At 42.4% G+C, this 19,382-nt stretch overlaps 1 protein-coding gene across 11 annotated transcripts; it reads left to right on the top strand.

Moving 5' to 3' along the window:
* The first annotated feature begins 155 nt into the window (after window positions 1–155).
* Window positions 156–18,382, top strand: LOC139536787 (low density lipoprotein receptor adapter protein 1-A-like). 11 transcript variants are annotated; one of them, XM_071337400.1, is made up of 4 exons: window positions 156–305; window positions 1,390–2,137; window positions 9,706–9,880; window positions 10,431–12,193. In XM_071337400.1, the coding sequence occupies exons 2-3, from the start codon at window positions 1,507–1,509 to the stop codon at window positions 9,843–9,845; spliced, it is 771 nt and encodes a 256-aa protein (XP_071193501.1). In that variant the 5' UTR covers window positions 156–305; window positions 1,390–1,506; the 3' UTR covers window positions 9,846–9,880; window positions 10,431–12,193. The 11 variants fall into 11 exon arrangements, with proteins under 11 accessions (XP_071193501.1, XP_071193499.1, XP_071193500.1 ...); XM_071337398.1 differs by having other exon boundaries at window positions 156–345; XM_071337399.1 differs by having other exon boundaries at window positions 156–370.
* The last annotated feature ends 1,000 nt before the right edge of the window (window positions 18,383–19,382 follow it).

Here is a 19,382-nt window from a genome sequence, read left to right as displayed (position 1 = left end):
TGGGATATTTTGTGTAGATTGATGAGGTGAAAATAAACCATTTAATCCATGTTAGAATAAGGCTGTAACATAACAAAATGTGGAAAAAGTCAAGGTGTCTGAATAGTTGCCTTACCTCCTGCCCCCTTCTCTCTCACACGATCAAGTGGCCCCTTCACATAACTTATCTACCACTGTAGGAGACTTCACGGTGCAATGATGCAGCCCTTTCGCAACAAAAACATGCAGACAAGAATATATATTTTACTGTGAAGAATTATTGCAAAGTTAATGGACTTCATGACATTCTTTCGGATACATCGAAAGTAGGCTACCTTTTCTTTTTACTTTTTTAACCATTGTAGGGTAAGTGACAGGAGTGCGACACAAAGTAAGGGAAATGCTGAAATAAACCAATAGATCTGTATAAATTTGTGAAACATTTTGAGTCAATTGTTTAACATTTCTACCTCTTACTTCAATATGGCTTTAGTCATTATACATAAGGCATATTGATCTTGTTTTGCTAATTTTGGGCTTCTACAATCACACGTAAACACTCTTGCTGGACACCACCAGAAAGTCCAGATAAGGATTGTGTTGCGGCAGCAGCATGGGGGCTGTTTTCGAATTTGAACCATGCAAAGAAACCTCATAGGAGCATAGAATGAGCTCGTGAAATGGGACTGTATGCCCATTACTCTACTGTTTTGGATAAATGATAATAAATGATATAAAATGCATGAAGTTAAGGCAAATAGCCGTATATAGGCCCACAGTTATAAAGAAAATATACTTAAAAATGCAATTTTTACTTGCCCAATATTGAGCTTCTTGCAGTGTTATTGTTTTCTTTTTAAAACCCTAGAAGTTGATAATTGTATTGCAATAACTACTGTACTTCCAGATTGATCGTATTCTTTAACTATTTCCACATAGTTTTGCTGATGTAAATACATAGAGCTAAAAGATGGCTGAAATAGTGCAACTGTATAAATATACTGTACATTCATGTTTGTTTGAGATAATCAAATGTACAACATGAATACAGCCAAAGCCTCCCAAAGTGTGGAGGTGTAGCACCATAGATATTTCTTCAGTTTGAACTGTGGAACTTACATTAAAAGCCATCATTAATGTAAGTTAAGAAAAGAGAGGGAGGAAGTACATGATGTACTGAAGATATCGAATCTTCATTCCGCTAAAACAATGGAAGAACATTTTGGGCCAGATTCCTGGACACAGATTATGTTTAGCAAAAGCCTAAAAACCCTCTCCATTGAAATTGCTTTTTGGTCCAGGATGTAGCTTGATCTGTATCCGGGAATCCGACCCTTTAAGCTACTAATAACTACAACTTTTTCCCTCAAGTAGTTCATTTTTTTTCTGACTTAATTTCTTTACCCCCAGGTGCAATGAGTGAATAACTTTCTACCGGGAGTAATAACAGAGGATTCTGGGAGAACAACAACAATCAAAGGTTCTGAAGTCTGAACGCACCCTGGTCCTGACTTTTGACCTCTAGCCATGTCTCAGAGTAACCCCTCCTTCCAGCTCCTCCAGGCTCTGAGGAAGTCTCCCGCCGTGTTCCGCCGCCGGTTCCACCTCCAGCCCAACCGCATCGCTACCCTCTCCCACGGGGATCCCCTCTACAAGGTGCTCTACCTGGGCACTGAGAAAATCTACTCCCTGGATCTGGAGCAGGCCCAGGGGGCCATAGGCCTGCTGCTCCAGCAGTGGGCCCCGGAGGCCCCTGAGAAACGGTGCAAGGAGCACGCTCTGGTGTTGCGGCGGCGTTACATAGAGGTGAAGGAGATTGCCACGGGGAGACAGCTCACTAAGACCTATCTGAGAGACATTGCATTCTGCGCGGCCGACACCAAGCACCCCAATGTGTTCCTGTACATCTGTAAGCAGCAAGGCCAGCAACTGCAGTTACAGTGCAGAGTATTCTGGTGCACCAGTGCTGAGAGAGCTAAGGACATCACCGCTTGTCTGGCAAGGAGCTTTCAAACGGCTCTTAGTGATTGGCATGGGCAGGATAGCGAGACCAATCACATGGAGGAAGGGGAGGGATCATCGGAGGTGGATGGACTGTCAGTCATCACGAGCCTTCATCCTAATACCTCCTCTGCTCTATCAGGAGATCTAAGGACAGGTGAGAATGTTTTGAGACGATTTTGTCATTACTATTGTGTAGGCTACCGGTATTTGAAAATGATGATGTTTGTGGTAAGTTTGTGTCAAGGCCTTTTAAATATATTTGAATTGATTTGAAAATGAATGTGTCCCTTTGAGTTCTACAGAGGCTTCAACAAAGCAATTTATTGTTTCATTTGCGAGTGTGTCACTTGGTGTTGCTACCGGTCCTGTTTGTCTGTTTGTGAAGACAGATCGCAGGAGGAGGTGGAGGGGTGTGGCTACTCCGTGTCCTCTCAGAGCGATGAGGAAGGAGAGGACAGGCAGCACCACCACCAATGACGGCACACAGTCAACCATTGATATTTGACTCACTCTGCCAACTGATAATCTATTGGGCCTAGCAGAGCCTCACTAGCTCCTGCAGTGCCCACCAGTGTTGAAGAATGGACCACTGCCAAACTAAGCTTGGAGTGTGGTTCTTAATTTCTGTATTACCAAATGAGGAGAGACAAACTTCACACACCAGTCAGAGTTATACTTAAACTACATCTTTAATAATAAGAGCTTTGCATTAGCACTTGACTTTCAACGATTCGCCATTTCTAATGAACCGTTGAGAGTGTCAACACAATGGCTACTGAGATCTTTTATAGCAAAGATCCACCCCCCTTTGACATGACAAACCACAGATATTTAGGAACTGCTCACAAAGAAAGACTTTTACTTGAGAGAGGAGTATCCCATAGCCAGATAGCATTCGCTATAAATTATCGTTCAGTTTGGTCCCTAAGACGAGGTTCTAATCTCGTTCCTGGTACTTCATAGTACAAAAACACCAACTCATCCAATGGCATATATCAATTGTGAATCTATGATCGTATGCTATCCATTTGTTTTTTGTATGCTGTTCTTTGTATGCCATTTTAATATTTGATAATTAACCAATGATATTAGGCCACTCTTGGCCATGACTACAGAGACCTGTGTGTCTTTTGACACTATATAAACGAGTCATCCCTCAGTGTTTGTGATTATACCCTGATGAAGACAGCCTTGCTGTCGAAACATTGGATATTACATTTTTGCATCTGAGCTCCTAGAGTGTGCGGCTCTCCTTTATTTTCAAGTGTTCTACTTCGCTAGCCAGCACCTCGCCTAAATAGGTGTGTGTTTATTTTTCTTCTAGATTTTCTGTTACCCAGTAAACAGTACCCTACCGACAAAAAAGCTCTAAAATGATGCCGAATGATAATTCTTCTCCTGACACTAGTCATAGACCCAAACAAGATGACTTTGAATATAGCCAAAGGGAGCGTGATAAGATCATTGTTTCGGCGTCTCTTTTTGACATACCGGGAGGTAATTCTGACCTCTCGAAAGAACTGTTACATTTATCTAAGCGCCAGACGAGAACGCATCTACATATAGTCACTCTTAGTGATTATGTGCATCAAGGCATTATTCCACGGGGACTCAGGTGGCAAAAAGAACCATCATTGGGACAGCGCACAGATGATTTCTGTGAGCGCTGGTGTGCCATCCTGGACAAATGCTCTATTGATTTAATGACATTAATTGTTGACCAGTTGAAAAAGGATTTTAGTGAAATGGATAACACGATTAGAGACAAACTCACAGCTCTACAAATAGCTGTTAATGATGATGGCATATTCAATGAACTGATGAAAACTAACCAAGCGCTCCAGGACAAGTTGTCTACAGAAATAAAGGAACTTAAAATCAAGAAATTCAACCAAGACAAAAAAGACAAGGCCGAGGATAAAGTCTACTTCTGGAGAAACCCTGACAAGGGAGGTCCTGCTCCTCCTCTCCATGGCAGACGCAGGAGGGATGACGCTTACTTCGATCCACCCCCGTCTGATCAACACTCTACAACCAGCGCCTCATCGGCTTCCAGTGGGAGTTTTTTATTCAACGAGAGACTGGACGGACGGAAGGGCGGAGGTGGCCGCAGGCATGCGCATCGAAAAGATGCAGCACCCGACGGGGTAAGAAGAAACGACTATCAGAGGCAGAGGAGACCGTTCACACGGTTCCAGAACCCACAAGACTGAGTGTCTTTAATTTATCAAGCAAGATATTGAGCCCTGCCCATGTCTCTTTGCTTAATAAAGGATTATCTTTTGTGCCTACAACCCAGTGCAACGATTTTGATGTTAAGGTAGACATGTTTACATTTTTTAGAAACATCCGTTTAAGGGAATACTTTAGCTCCCCTAATCCTGACATTTCTATTGAACCTTTTAGAAGCAAGAGTTATTTTATACCTCCAACCAATCGCAATCACTCTATCGAGACATATTGCAGACTTGTTGAAAAAGATGTTGCTCATCTCCTTAAGAACAAACAGGGGTCCAAATCTTTCCATAATTTACCTAAGGATGAAAAACAAGCTTTGCTTGATTTACAATCCGATACCTCAGTCCTTATTCGTCCTGCTGATAAGGGTGGGTCGGTTGTACTCATGGATAGGACAGCTTATGTAAATGAGTGTCATAGACAGCTGCTTGACAACACCTTTTACAAGAAACTCAGAAGTGACCCTACTTCCCAATTTCAGAATACTATCTTTACTGTCCTAGATGGGTATTTAAGTTCTGGTCAGATAACCAAAAAATAACATTACTTTTTGTCTATTCAACACCCTAAAATTGCCACTTTCAATACTTTGCCGAAATTACACAAGAATGTTACAAAACCTCCAGGGCGCCCTATTGTAGCGGGCATTGATGCAGTAACGGCCCCTCTATCTACTTTTGTTGACTTTTTTATTAGACCACTCGCAGAACAGCTTCCCTCCTTTGTAAAGGACACCATCAGTATGATCTCTATCTTTGAATCTCTTTATCCTCTCCCTGAGAATACCTTGTCAGTTACATTTGATGTTGAGTCGTTATACACAAATATTCCACACGAGGACGGTAATTGACGCTATGGAACATGTTCTTCTGCAACGTGACCCTAATGAACTACCTTCCAGTGCATGCATTATAACATTGGCTGAAATAGTACTCACACATAATTATTTCATGTTTCTAAATTATTTATTTATTCAGACAAAGGGTACTGCTATGGGATCCCCCCATGGCTCCTAACTATGCTAATTTGTATGTGGGTTACATGGAGAAACAGTCTATTTTCAATCCTCTCAAAAATGTTTTCTTGCCTAACATCATTATTTGGAAACGGTATATTGATGATATTTCTGTTTTATGGAGGGGTGATGCAAAACAGCTCCAGGCGTTCCATGCTTTTGTTAACTCCTGTTCTGAACATTTGAGATTTACTGTGCAATCTGATACACGTCAAATCAGTTTTCTTGATCTTCTGATCTTGTGTGAAAATAATGTTCTATACACTGATCTTTACAGGAAACCTCCTGATCGTAACAGTTTGTTGAGGGCTGACAGTTGTCACCCACGTCCCTTAAAAAATAGTTTGCCCTACAGCCAATTCTATCGAATCTTAAGAATTTGAAAAAAACAATCAGATTTCGACAGAAATATGGCTGAGACGCAAGGAAAGTTCAAGGAGATGGGGTACAAAAATGATCAGATTAATATTGCCATTGAGAAAATTCAAAACAAAACGAGACATTACCTTTTTCAAGGGCAGTCTCGCAAAAAGACGCATTCTTGCATTCTAACTACACGCTATTCAAAGCGCTCTGAACAAATTAAGGGAATCGTTCACAAACATTGGCACATTCTAAAATCCGATGATAGTCTCGGTAATGTGTTTCCGGACCTTCCCTTGGTCGTATTCTCGCGGGGCAGAAATCTCAGAGACCAATTGGTACACTCTGATTTACCACCCCAAGATATTCCTGAACAACGTCTATTTGCGCCCCTACTGGATGGAAATTACAAGTGTAATGGCTGTGCTCAATGCAATGGCACTTATAAATGCAGATCCTTCAAACACCCACAAACAGGGAAATCGATCCCAATCAAAGGTGTTATTACGTGCTCCACTAAGGCACTTATTTATCTTATAACTTGTCCTTGTGGTAAAAATTATGTGAAAACAAAGCGCAAATTAAAAGTACGTATCTCAGAGCATCTGAATATGACTTACCCAGTTCCGGCCCACTTTTTGGAGGCAGGCCACTCGATTTCGTCTCTGCGTTATATTGGCATCGAACATGTCACCCTCCCTAGGAGAGGGGGTAACCTTGATAATTTATTGTTAAAACGAGAGGCTGCCTGGATCTTTAACTTAAAGACCCTTGCTCCCTTCGGTCTCAACGTAGACTTTGATCTGAAGCCATTCTTGTGATTATTGTGACTTTGCCATTGTAATTGTTTGTAAGCTTGTGTAGTCTAAAATGAATCTATGATCGTATGCTATCCATTTGTTTTTTGTATGCTCTTCTTTGTATGCCATTTTAATATTTGAGAATTAACCAATGATATTAGGCCACTTTTGGCCATGATTACAGACACCTATGTGTCTTTTGACACTATATAAACGAGTCATCCCGCAGTGTTTGTGATTATACCTTGATGAAAACAGCTTTGCTGTCGAAACGTTGGATATTACATTTTTGCATCTGAGCTCCTAGAGTGTGCGGCTCTCCTTTATTTTCAAGTTCATATATCAATTGTCAACTCTAGATACTCCCATTTCAAGTAAACCCCCTCTTGACCCCACTCCTGGACAAGCTCACTGAGGGCAGTGAGCCTCTAGGTCATGCACTATCCAAGGATAAGTGTAAGATCAGAGAGGGCATACAATGTTTCCAGACACTGCCATACACCTCCACCCAATGGCAAAAGGAGGGAGTGTGTAGACAAGTAATTGATTCCGTATGAATCATGCCATCCCTTCACATGGTTTAAGAATAGGTAAAGACACATTCACATATGAAGACAATGTTCTGTTCTGTCCTCTTTCCTTTCTGATATTCTGCATAGCACCAAGGACATGTGAAAGACAAGCCTGACCTCTCCCCTCTCTGGGCCCCAAGTAACTGAGCCCTAGCTGAGGGAAAAGTGCAACTGCCAACACTAGAGTCCAAAGGGATACATTCTAATGACAAGTATCTCACATAAGCATATTATGCAAATAAAACATATTAATTATCTATGTTACCCAACTAATTCTGATTCATCCGCCACAGGAGCCCAGATTAAAATTTTGTGTGTGTGCAAACCAGCTTCACTGTGTGTCTGTCATGAGAGACTGCTGCCAAACAGATTCTTATTATGGACTTGAATAAAGCTAAGGGTGTGACTCAAAAGTCCCACATGCCACAGAGCACCCCTTTATCACCACCAACAGGATCATTGTGTTTACGCCTGAGCACTATTTTGGCTTGGTGTGATTTTTTAAAATTTAACTAGGCAAGTCAGTTAAGAACAAATTCTTATTTACAATGCCGGCCTACCCCGGCCAAACCTGGACGAAGCGGGGCAAATTGTGCGCCGCCCTATGGGACTCCCAATCATGGCCGGTTGTGACAGCCTGGATAAACTGGACTCCCTCTACTCAGTAGTGTTATGTTTCCCTCTGGTAGTAATTTAACATCATCATATGATAAACATGAAGACACCTAGACAGGGACAGGAGCACACTAGTTATTTATTTATTTTCAGCCTATTGAGGTAACTTGTCTGTAACTAGGTGTCCATCCAATTGGTTACAGATTTGCATGCAAATATTTTACAATCAGTATAAAAACAGCATATTTTCCCACCAGCGATGTGTTTCCATCAAATAACGTAGTGCACATAAAAAATACTTTTTCTGTAAAATTCCTGTGTACCGAATAAAAATACAAGTTAAATGGGTTTCCATTGCATTTTCAACTCTACTGATGGTTTTGTTACCAAGAAAATTGACTTATGTAGTGAGTGTGCCCACTCTGGTATTGGCACGTTCACACTAGCCAACAGCTCTTATAATACAGTACGCGTATAGCCTACATGATGAGATTACTATGGACAAAAGAGGGAGATTATTTTTATTTATCAAACAGCAGCCAAGCATCAATCATCATGTCACCAGCATAAGACCCTCGATATTTATTGGAAAGGAGCATCAAGCTCATCACTTTGTGTAACGGATGTGAAATGGCTAGCTAGTTAGCGGTTGTGCGCGCTAATACCGTTTCAATCAGTTACGTCACTCGCTTTGAGACCTTGAGTTGAAGTAGTGGTTCCCCTTGCTCTGCAAGGGCTGCGGCTTTTGTGGAGCGATGGGTAACGACGCTTCGTGGGTGTCAGTTGTTGATGTGTGCAGAGGGTCCCTGGTTCGCGCCCAGGTATGGGCGAGGGGACAGACGTAAAGTTAAACTGTTACATTGGTGCCGTGACCCGGATCACTGGTTGCTGCGGAAAAGGAGGAGGTCGAAAGGGGGTTGAGTGTAACGGATGTGAAATGGCTAGCTAGTTATCGGTGGTGCGCGCGAATAGTGTTTCAATCAGTTACGTCACTCGCTTTGAGACCTTGAGTTGAAGTAGTGGTTCCCCTTGCTCTGCAAGGGCCGCGGCTTTTGTGGAGCGATGGGTAACGATGCTTCGTGGGTGTCAGTTGTTGATGTGTGCAGAGGGTCCCTGGTTCGCGCCCGGGTATGGGCGAGGGGACGGACGTAAAGTTAAACTGTTACATTTGCACTTTCACCACCCTGTGAAGTTCATCATCATTTATTTCATCTGTAGCCTCAAATTGTATGCTTTCCCGAGTCGTAGTAGAGGGACCACATATGTCATTGCGTGACTCCCAATTTTATTTGATATAATGGTCATTCCCAGCTAGCACAGAACGCTCCTGTAACGTTCCCTAAAGGTTCTCCTTTGGTTCTTAGAAAAATAACTTTCACAGAACGTTCTTTCATGGAGTTGAAAGTGCATGAGAGAACAATACATTTACTAAGTGATTAATCTGTTTCTGATTCTTTGTCTCATTCGCAGCTCCATTTTGTCAGGTATTTTACTAGTTTCAGGTGAGCAGGTTTACTTCACTACTACAATAGACACTCACCGGACAGTTTATTAGGTACAACACCCTGTTCACGAAAATGGATTGCTCTTACAGCTATTAGTCCGCTTATCTGAACAAATTTCACACATATATTATTTAGTATACAGCACCAGACAAAAGTTTGGACACACCTACTCATTCAAGGGTTTTTCTTAATTATTTCAACATTATTGAATAATAGTGAAGACATTAAAACTATGAAATAACATATATGGAATTGTCACGCCCTGACCAAACCAAAATAGAGACATAAAAATGATCTCTAAGGTCAGGGTGTGAGTTGGGGTGGGCATTCTATGTTTTGTTCTATGTTGTCCTTTTCTATGTGTTTGGCCTGGTATGGTTCCCAATCAGAGGCAGCTGTCAATCGTTGTCTCTGATTGAGAACCATACTTAGGTAGCCTGTTCCCACCTGTGTTTGTGGGTAGTTGTTTTCTGTTTTGTGTATTGCACCTTGCAGAACTGTTCATTTGTCTCTTTGTTGTTTTTTGTTCAAATGTTCGTATTTATTAAAAGTATTATGAATACTTACCACGCTGCACCTTGGTCTTCTCCATCTCCCGACGACGTACGTTACAGAACTACCCACCACCAACGGACCAAGCAGCGTGGAAAAATGGACTCCTGAACATGGGAGGAAATCTTGGACGGCAAGGGACCCTACCCTGGGCACAGCCGGGAGAGTATCGCATTCCGAAAGAGGAGCTGGAGGCAGCTAGAGCGGAGTGGCGACACTACGAGGAGTTGGCTCGAGGTAAAGTGCATGAGAGGCAGCCACAGAATTTTTGGGGGAGGGCACACGGGGAGATTGGCGGAGTCAGGTAGGAGACCTGAGCCAACTCCCCGTGCTTACCGTGGCGAGAGAGTGAACGGGCAGCGACCGTGTTATGCGGTGAAGCGCACGGTGTCCCCAGTGCGCACGCATAGCCCGGTGCACTACATCGCAGCTCCTCGCATCGGCCGGGCTAGAGTGGGCATCGAGCCAGGAGGGATGATGCCGGCTCAGCGCATCTGGCCTCCAGTGCGTTTCCTCGGCCCGGGTTATACGGCACCAGCCCTACGCACGGTGTCCCCGGTTCGCCAGCACAGCCCAGTGCGGCCTGTTCCAACTCCCGCACTTGCCGGGCTACAGGGGGTATCCAGCCAGGACGAGTTGTGCTAGCTCTGCGCTCGAGACCGCCAGTGCGCCTCTACGGCCCAGTGCATTTGGTGCCTCGGCCAAGGACAAGGCCTCCTGCATGTCTCCCCAGCCTGGTGAGTCCTGTGCCTGTGCTAAGCCCTAACCCTCCTGTATGTCTCCCCAGCCTGGTGAGTCCTGTGCCTGCTGCCAGAGCCAGGCCTCCTGTGTGTCTCTCCACTCCAGTGATGATCCATGGCAAGAAGCCTCCAGTGGTGATCCATGGCACGAAGCCTCCAGTGGTGATCCATGGCACGAAGCCTCCAGTGGTGATCCATGGTAAGAAGCCTCCAGTGATGATCCATGGCACGAAGCCTCCAGTGATGATCCATGGCACGAAGCCTCCAGTGATGATCCATGGCAAGAAGCCTCCAGTGATGATCCATGGCAAGAAGCCTCCAGTGATGATCCATGGCACGAAGCCTCCAGTGATGATCCATGGCAAGAAGCCTCCTGTGGTGATCCATGGCACAAAGCCTCCAGTGATGATCCGTGGCACGAAGCCTCCATTGATGATCCATGGCACAAAGTCTCCAGTGATGATCCATGGCACAAAGCCTCCAGTGATGATCTGTGGCACGAAGCCTCCAGTGATGATCTGTTTCACGAAGCCTCCAGTGATGATCCGTGGCACGAAGCCTCCAGTGATGATCCGTGGCACGAAGCCTCCAGTGAGGAGTTATGGCACAAGGTCTCCAACGAAGGCCGTCAGTCCGGAGCTTCCAGCGACAGTTCACGGTTCGGAGCTTCCAGCGACGGTTCACGGTCCGGAGCTTCCAGCGACGGTTCACGGTCCGTAACTTCCAGCGACGGTTCACGGTCCGGAGCTTCCTGCGACGGTCCACGGTCCGGAGCTTCCTGCGACGGTCCACGGTCCGGAGCCTTCCACTGCGCCGATGTCCAGGCACGGTGTCCAGTCCCGCTCCATGGCCGGAGCCTTCCTCTGCGCCGGTGCCCAGTCCAGGAACGGCGTCCAGTCCCGCTCCATGGCCGGAGCCTTCCTCTGCGCCGGTGCCCAGTCCAGGAACGGCGTCTAGTCCCGCTCCATGGCCGGATCCTTCTTCTGCGCCGGTGCTCAGTCCAGGCACGGCGTCCAGTCCCGCTCCATGGCCGGATCCGCGGTCTGAGCAGGTGCTACGTCCCGCACCGGAGCCGCCACAGACGCTAGTTGCCCACCCTAACCGTCCCCATCTAGTTTCAGGTTTTGCGGTCGGAGTCCGCACCTTTGGGGGGTTCCTCCATCCATAAGGGATTATAGCTTTAACCTGGATTCATCTGGTCAGCATATGTCATGGAAAGAGCAGGTGTTCTTAATATTTGATACACTCAGTGTAACTCATTGGCACTGAAATAAGTTGTTTTCAACCATTAACTGGGGCCTTGTTGAGGCTTTATCTAAGTAAGTAATTGCTGATTGACAATAAAGTATTATTTTGATATATGGAAAAAATATGGTATGCAATTCCTATGTAGAGAAGCTTCTCTCTGGTAGTTGTTCAATATGACTTCAACTTTTACAGGGCACTCTTTTTTTTTCTTTCTTTATATATATATTTTTTAAGTTAACAAATATCATCAAACAAAAGAGGAATAGTCACATGCAAACAAGCATAATAACAAACTATTTACATTGCCAGGAATCCTAAACAAACAAATTATATTCATTAATAATACAAGTTTTAATTGCCTTTTTGTTTTTCATTTTAGTTAGTGGTGCCATGTTGTTAAAACTCATTTATGAAGTGAAAAAAGTTAGGTTTTGAATTAGATATTTGTCTATCTCATTTGCATATGTGAATATGAAATGTACCTAGTATTATTAGCAGGTGAATTAAATATACTACATCTTTATTTACGTTAGAATTTCTGAAATAAATCATTATATCAAAACCATTATAGTACAACCGGTCCTATTTTTTTTGTAAGAAAATTCTGTATGTCAATCCAAAACATTCTGCTATAAATACAGGTAAAAAACAAATGTAAAATGGTCTCCTTCTCCATTACACAGAAATCACAGTTATTTTCAATATTCAGCTTGAATCTTTCCAAAACATGTTTCACAGGTTAATTTCTATGTAACATTTTAAATTAAACTTCCTTTACTTTGTTACTGTAACGGCTGTCGTAGTCGTTCTCCTCCTCAGACGAGGAGGAGCATGGATCGGACCAAGATGCGGAGAGGTAAGTGTTCATTATTTAATGAAACATCAACAAGACACTACAAAATACAAAACAACAAACGTGACTAACCCGAAACAGTCCTGTGTGGCCCAAACACTGACACAGGAACAAACACCCACAAAACACAAGTGAAACCCAGGCTGCCTTAGTATGATTCTCAATCAGGGACAACGATTGACAGCTGTCTCTGATTGAGAATCATACCAGGCCGAACACAAAATCCCAACATAGAAAATCAAACCTAGACCAACCCACCCAACTCACGCCCTGACCAACTAAAACAAATACATGACAAAGGAAAACAGGTCAGGAACGTGACAGTTACTGATACAATATTTGTTAGCAATTTTCCATGCTTTCCCCCATTGTATATCACCATAGATATCTGACCAAAATAATCTTGCTGAGGGAATTGTAGTATCTCAAACAATATTCCTAATCAGTTTTTTACTACATTTATCTATGATGTTAATATTGCCAATTAATATATTTTAATGTAAATCTATGTTACTTACATCAACCACAGAGGAATTTAAAAGAGACAACCCACCTTGGAATCGCATCAAAAACAATTGCAAATTCTTTCGGGGTTATTGGAATTTTAAACTTATCAAGAAATTCCCCATATGAGAGTAGATATCCATCCTTATTCAGTAACTGACCAACCAAAATCATTTTATTCTCAAACCAGTTATGAAAAAGAGACTTATTTTTAAATTGTATATCTTTGTTCCATAAAAAGTATCTGTGGGGAAAAATTGTGTTTATACGCTAACATCCAAGCTAAAATTGCCTGCTTATGGAATTTTGCGGACTTTACTGGGATTTTATCAATATCAAAATTACATCGAAGCAAAAATTATAAACCACGAACAGAGTCAAATAAATACTTAGGGAAGACATTCCAAATACTGTTCTGGTTCTTAACATACTTCAGAATCCAATTTATTTTAAAAGTATTATTTAGAGTATTGAAATCTAAAACTATATGATACAAGCCTTGTTTCAATCTCTTAGCAAATACAAGGGCAAATAATTTCCCATCATTATTCAACAGGCTAATGGGCCTCCAGTTGTCTATATAAAGAGTATCCTTATTAGGTTTGGGAATCAAAGTAATTACACCTTGCTTTAAGGAAGCCGGTAACTCCCCTTTTTCTATTGATTCTTGAAACATAGCAAGAATGAAAGGAATCAATTTATCATTGAATGCTTTATAAAACTCGCTTATTAAACCATAATTTCCAGGGGACCTATTGTCCTTATGTCACGCGCTAACCATAGAGAGCCCTCTGGGTTCTCTATGGGTCATAGCGTGACTAGGGGGGTTTCTAGCGTTTGTATGGTTCCCAATTAGAGGCAGCTGGTAATAATACAGTCTTTTATCTCAATTTCAGATAACTCATCATCACACATCCCTGAAATCATTATCTATCTTCTTAGCAATGTTTGCTACATTGTCTAAGAAAAGATCCATATTGGAAGTTGGCTGGGCTGATGTATACAGATTCTGATAAAACTGGGCAACATGCTGAGAGATTTCTTTGGGATTTTCATTGGGAGTATTATTAATCATTAATTTACATATGGAAGTCTTTTCGCCTGCCCTTTTTTCTAAATTATAGAAATATTTTGTATTTTTCTCTCCCTCTTCCATCCATTTTTGTCTTGATCTTACAAACGCTCCCCGGGCCTTTTGCTCGTAGATACAGTCTAACTGCATTTGCAATGATGATAGCTCCAGCAATTCCTGATTAGTTAGTTCACTTTTTTTAGTATAATCCATTATTCCCTTTATGATGTCATATTCTTTCTCTCTTGGCACGAGCAATTTCTTTCCCCATTCAAAGAGCCAAAAGCCTTCATCAAATTTCATTAGCTCCCAGTAACTTCCAAACGTATTCATAACACAGGCACAATTCCAGTATTTATCATTAATTCCTGCTACTTCCTTCTTAAATACTTAATTCTCCAGTAAAGTCTTGTTCATTTTCCAGTAACCTTTGTTAACTTTTTGTTGTTGACAAACCATGCATATTTATCTTTATTGAGATCCCTTTGTGGTCTGTTAAAATCGATGGTTCAATCGAGACTGTATCAACCTTGTCAGCCATATCTTCAGATATCAGCCAGAAATCAATTTCGGAATTGTATAGATAAATCTTTGGTACTCCATGTAAACATAATTTTGGTACTCCATGTAAACATAATTTTATCTGGGTTCTTATGTCTCCAAATATCTAGAACACCTAACCTTAAGGAATATATGTCTATCTCACAAACAGAATTGCTATCCTTAGGAGGCCATCTATCTAGATTATCATGTAAAACTGTATTAAAATCTCCACCCCATATTACTTTTGCCAATGAAAATGTAGACATCATTTGACTTATTTTCCTCTCAATGTCTCTAAATAAAGTACAGTTACTTGACTTGTTATTGGAAGCATAAGTTGTTACAACAATGAATTGAACATGGTTGACATCTACCAATAGTATAATCCATCTCCCTGTATTATCTGCTTCATGACTCAATATATGACCCTTAAAGTTGCCTTTTAAAATAGCGACACCTGCTGACCGATTAGTACCAAATATCATTCCCCCATTGACACTTCCAAAACGCAGTATCTGTGGAACAGGCATGAGTTTCTTGAATGAAATAAAAGTCGGCACTCTTACCCTTACAATACAAAAATAAAGATTTCCTTTTCAAAATATTACGGATTCCCCTGGCATTAATAGAAAAAACAGAAATGGACATTTACTATCACAGTGACTATATGAAGAATATTAAACTTGTATACGTTCACATGAATCAGGGTCTCACAAAAAGAAAAGTTCTTACTAGTTGCAAATATAAACAGTCCTTCGCACCACGCAAGTGGTTCACCTAAATTATATATTTTTATACAATTGCAAATAACATTGTACCATAGATTGGTAAAAATGAATAACCATCAAGCTAACATTAAGTGTCAGTGCGAATTTCCCTGCCATAAAAAAATATATATACATAAAATAAGTTTGGCTCACACAAACAATGCTCATTCCTCAAGAAATATAAAGTTTTATCAGATGCAAATAAAAGTCCTGCACACCACACTTGATAAGTCCAGCAGTCAACAAACTAGGCGTCAGCGTGAATTTCCCTTCCATGAACAAAAGCCTTAGCTCCCATCAAAGTATGCACTTTTCCCTTCCCTCCTTGCTCTCTCAATTATCGGCCACAGACGATTCCGAGCTTCTTCGTCAAATGCTGTCAGATCCTCCTTGAACCTCAGGTTGTTCTTCTTTAAATAGTCAATTTTCTTTGCACTTTTCCATGTCATATCCCTCGCTGTCCTGGAGATGAATCTAGGCTGGTTGTTTTCCCCATCTCTCGGCCTACCCAGGCGGTGCCTACCCAGAGATTCGCGTCAGTTCAAATCTGGTATCAGGACAAAATGTGATTCAGAGTCACCGAATATACTTTAAGTATTTTAATTAAACTCAAGCGATAAATGGTAAATGCAATTTTCGTATATACGGGTTCACTGTATCACCGTGCAGGGTAGAACAGAGAACTCTGGAATGTGCTCATACAACAGTTTTTATACTATGACAGCTTTAGTTCCAACCCGTCCGTTGGCCTATCACAGTAGAGGCTGAGCGCGGTTTAAACTTTGCTCAGCCTATGCTGGCACTCGGACTGGTCCCAGTCCCTTGGTGCTCACATCTGTCCACATCTGGTCGTTGCGTAGATTAGCTCCGTCTTGTGTCTCCCCGTCGACTCTACACTCAAACAGTTCCTAATATGGTATTGTCCAGTGCCCTACCCGCCCTGGTTGGCTTAGAGATATGCACCCCTCCCCTCTCCAGATTGACCACAGCTTGTATAGCCTGTCCCTCTATGTTGATCAGTCTTTACACACCTACACACATCTGTATTGTTTGTGTGTGTGTGTAACAAAACAATATTCATCTTCAAACAATATGGTAGCGGGCTATAGTGCATAAACATAAATCCTAACACTACATCCAGAGAACCTGCAACATCATTTCGCTCCTCCTCCGGGACTATTGCCCTGCAAATGTCCTTCACTCTTGCTTTGATGTTCTCGTCAGATTTTTCTGCTATTCCATAAATTTGAAGATTCCATCTTCGACTATACCGGTCATTCTCGTTTACCTTTGACTCCATTTCAGTGAGTTTCTTCTCCTGCTTTGCAACCTGAATGTTCAATGTTGCATTCTGCTGCTTCAGAGTTTTTACTTCCTCAGCACTGAAAGCAATCGATTTCTTCAGGTTAACGATACTGATAGTGTTCTTTTACACCAAATTCGTGATGTCATCTGCGCTCTCTTTTATTTTAGTCGTGATGATGCGGACGATGTTGTCCTGTAGCTGGCTCATTGATGGTTCACTTCTCAGCGTCTTTGGAAGTTGCTCCTTGGTTGGGGTATTCGGGTATGAATCGCATTCACCCCCCTTTTTTACACTGCAAGCATATGAGTGAGTTTCAACAATGCCTCTTTTCTCCTTGGAAGTTTCAACATCCATTATCTCCGCAACAGTTTGGTCATGTCCTGATTACATGCTACTAGCTATGATGACGTTAGCAGGCTAACTTAACTACACACGCTGACACGATAGCTAGCTTTCGATAGCTAGCTTGTTCGTTTGGAATTCGTCAAAAATATATTTCAATGGTTTGATAAATAGCTACATTGTATGGTTAGATATCATTTTTTGTGAAAAAAACTAATTGCAACTGCAGTCTAAAACAATAAACTTTCAGGAGAATAGCCTAAAATTGTTCCTCTGCTAGAAATGTTACACCCTCTCATGTCGCCATCTTGAGCGCAACCGGGCACTCTTGTAAAATAGATGTTTAATGTCAATGTGACTCCCTGTTTAAATAAAAGTTAAATACAATTTAAAAAAACATCAACACAAACACAGGATATGGGGTACACATGGTATCACATTGTTACATACTAGGCCCTACTGCACCTGCATTTCAGCACCATTCCAGCATCTGGAATTGACTCAACATGTTTGAGGTGGGGGATCAATACATGTGGGGGAAGAGGTGGCTGTCGAATGTATGATTCTGATATGTACAGGTAAGTTCATTGTGTGTGTGTGGGGGGGCGGGGGGGGGGGGGCGTCCATGTTTGTGTCCGTACTCTGAGGTGTGTTTGAATATGAATGAGCAGCAGTGTTGTGATGTGTCCTATCCCATCCTTGCAGAGTGATCTTCCTTGGCCTCATCACATGTCTCAGTGGCTCCTCCTTAGGAGGGAGGGGGACACCACCACGGGACAGACCCCACACTCATCGCTAGAGATCAAACTTCAGACTCCCTCCAAAACCACTGAACCCCTCAACACACCGAAAGAGATTACGGTGCACACCCTTGGAGGGAGCCGGAACAGGATAACTCCCTCCAAACTCACAAAGACACAGAGGAGGAGGAACTATCCAACACCCAGGGAGAGAGAACGAGTGACCTCAGTCGAACGCAGTCAGAAAGAGGAGGTGGAAGAGGCATTAGATAGAGGAGGAGGTTACCACAGAGGCCATTCCTCCTGTTCATGTGAGCAAGAAAGAGCAGAAGGCTTCTGATCAGCCAAATGGTAGGCAGAGGGAGAGGTCATAGTGATTCACACCCACAGAGAGAAAGACAACCCACACAACCTCTTGGTTGAGATGAACCACACAGGTAGAGGCAGAGGGCCTTCAGGGCTAGCCAGTCAGCCTGCCTGCTCTGATCCTCAAGTTTAAATTCATGTTCATTAAAGATTTTTATTCAAAAATTGAAAAGTCCCATTTACTTAATGATCATTTTTCACTGTCTTCAACCCTCAAGAACCAGGGTGAGTCTGGGTCACCCTTTTACTGGGCAAACGCAACTTGCATATCATCATAGACTGGGCTGAGACGTTAATCTTTTAACCTTGCTTGAATAAAATAATGAATTTTTTATAGTGAGTTGCGCTTTTTCGTTTTCTATGATGATTCATGTTTTTGGTTGCACCTCAACTCAAATTGGTTGAGCCCCCTTCGTTTTTTTGTTGTCAAATAATATATATATTTTTAAATGTACTAGGTACATTTAAAGGTATTTAGGTATTTACACAACCTACACTTGCAAAGCGAAAGTTTATAGAAAAGTTCTGAAATTAAGTAGCAAACAGAAGAAAAGCAGAATTGAGTCCAATTATAATGCGAATAATTTAATGTTCTATGGTTCAATCCCATTTCTGAATGTCTGATGAATAATTAATATTGTTCCTCCTCTTCCTTGTGGCAGGCGCAGCAGCACACTGCCCTCCAAAGACTGCAAAAATATCGCCGGACTGCCCCTTTCCTTGCTCTGCATGGAACATCCAGTGTCACATCCTTGGTGACGTGTGGGGTGACATCTGGGATGACCACAGCAACATCCTCTGGAAAGGGAAAAAAGAGGGACAGAATGTAAACAAATGCAAACCGTAGGTTCTAAACACTGGCCGGTTGAAAGGTTCTACTAAGATGTCATGACAAACGGCACCTGTCAGAGTGCTCTCTAAGTGTTACTCACCTGCTTGGATGTTAGCTGGCAGAGGGGCGAAGACGGCCACCGTGAGAGTCCTTTCTTCAGGTGTGACGTCAACTACCTCCAAGAGGGAAGAGATGGGCTCTGCCTCTGTAAGTGGTGATGTCCACAACCTCCAGGTGGGAAGAAGCCTGGTCTGCCTCTGTATTAGCAGTGATGTCCACAACCTCCAGGTGGGAAGAAGCCTGGTCTGCATCTGTGTTATGGGTGACAACAACAATCCTGATGAGTTTTATTACTACAAGTCACCAAGATGTCTTCAGAACAGGCATCTGTCAGAGTGCTCTCTATCATTGCTACTCACCTGCTTG

The sequence above is a fragment of the Salvelinus alpinus genome, chromosome 13 (assembly GCF_045679555.1).
Source record: "Salvelinus alpinus chromosome 13, SLU_Salpinus.1, whole genome shotgun sequence".
In the NCBI taxonomy this organism is placed as follows: domain Eukaryota; kingdom Metazoa; phylum Chordata; class Actinopteri; order Salmoniformes; family Salmonidae; genus Salvelinus; species Salvelinus alpinus.
The sequence above is the reverse complement of the archived record's forward strand: the minus strand, read 5'-3'. Positions and strand labels throughout refer to the sequence as shown.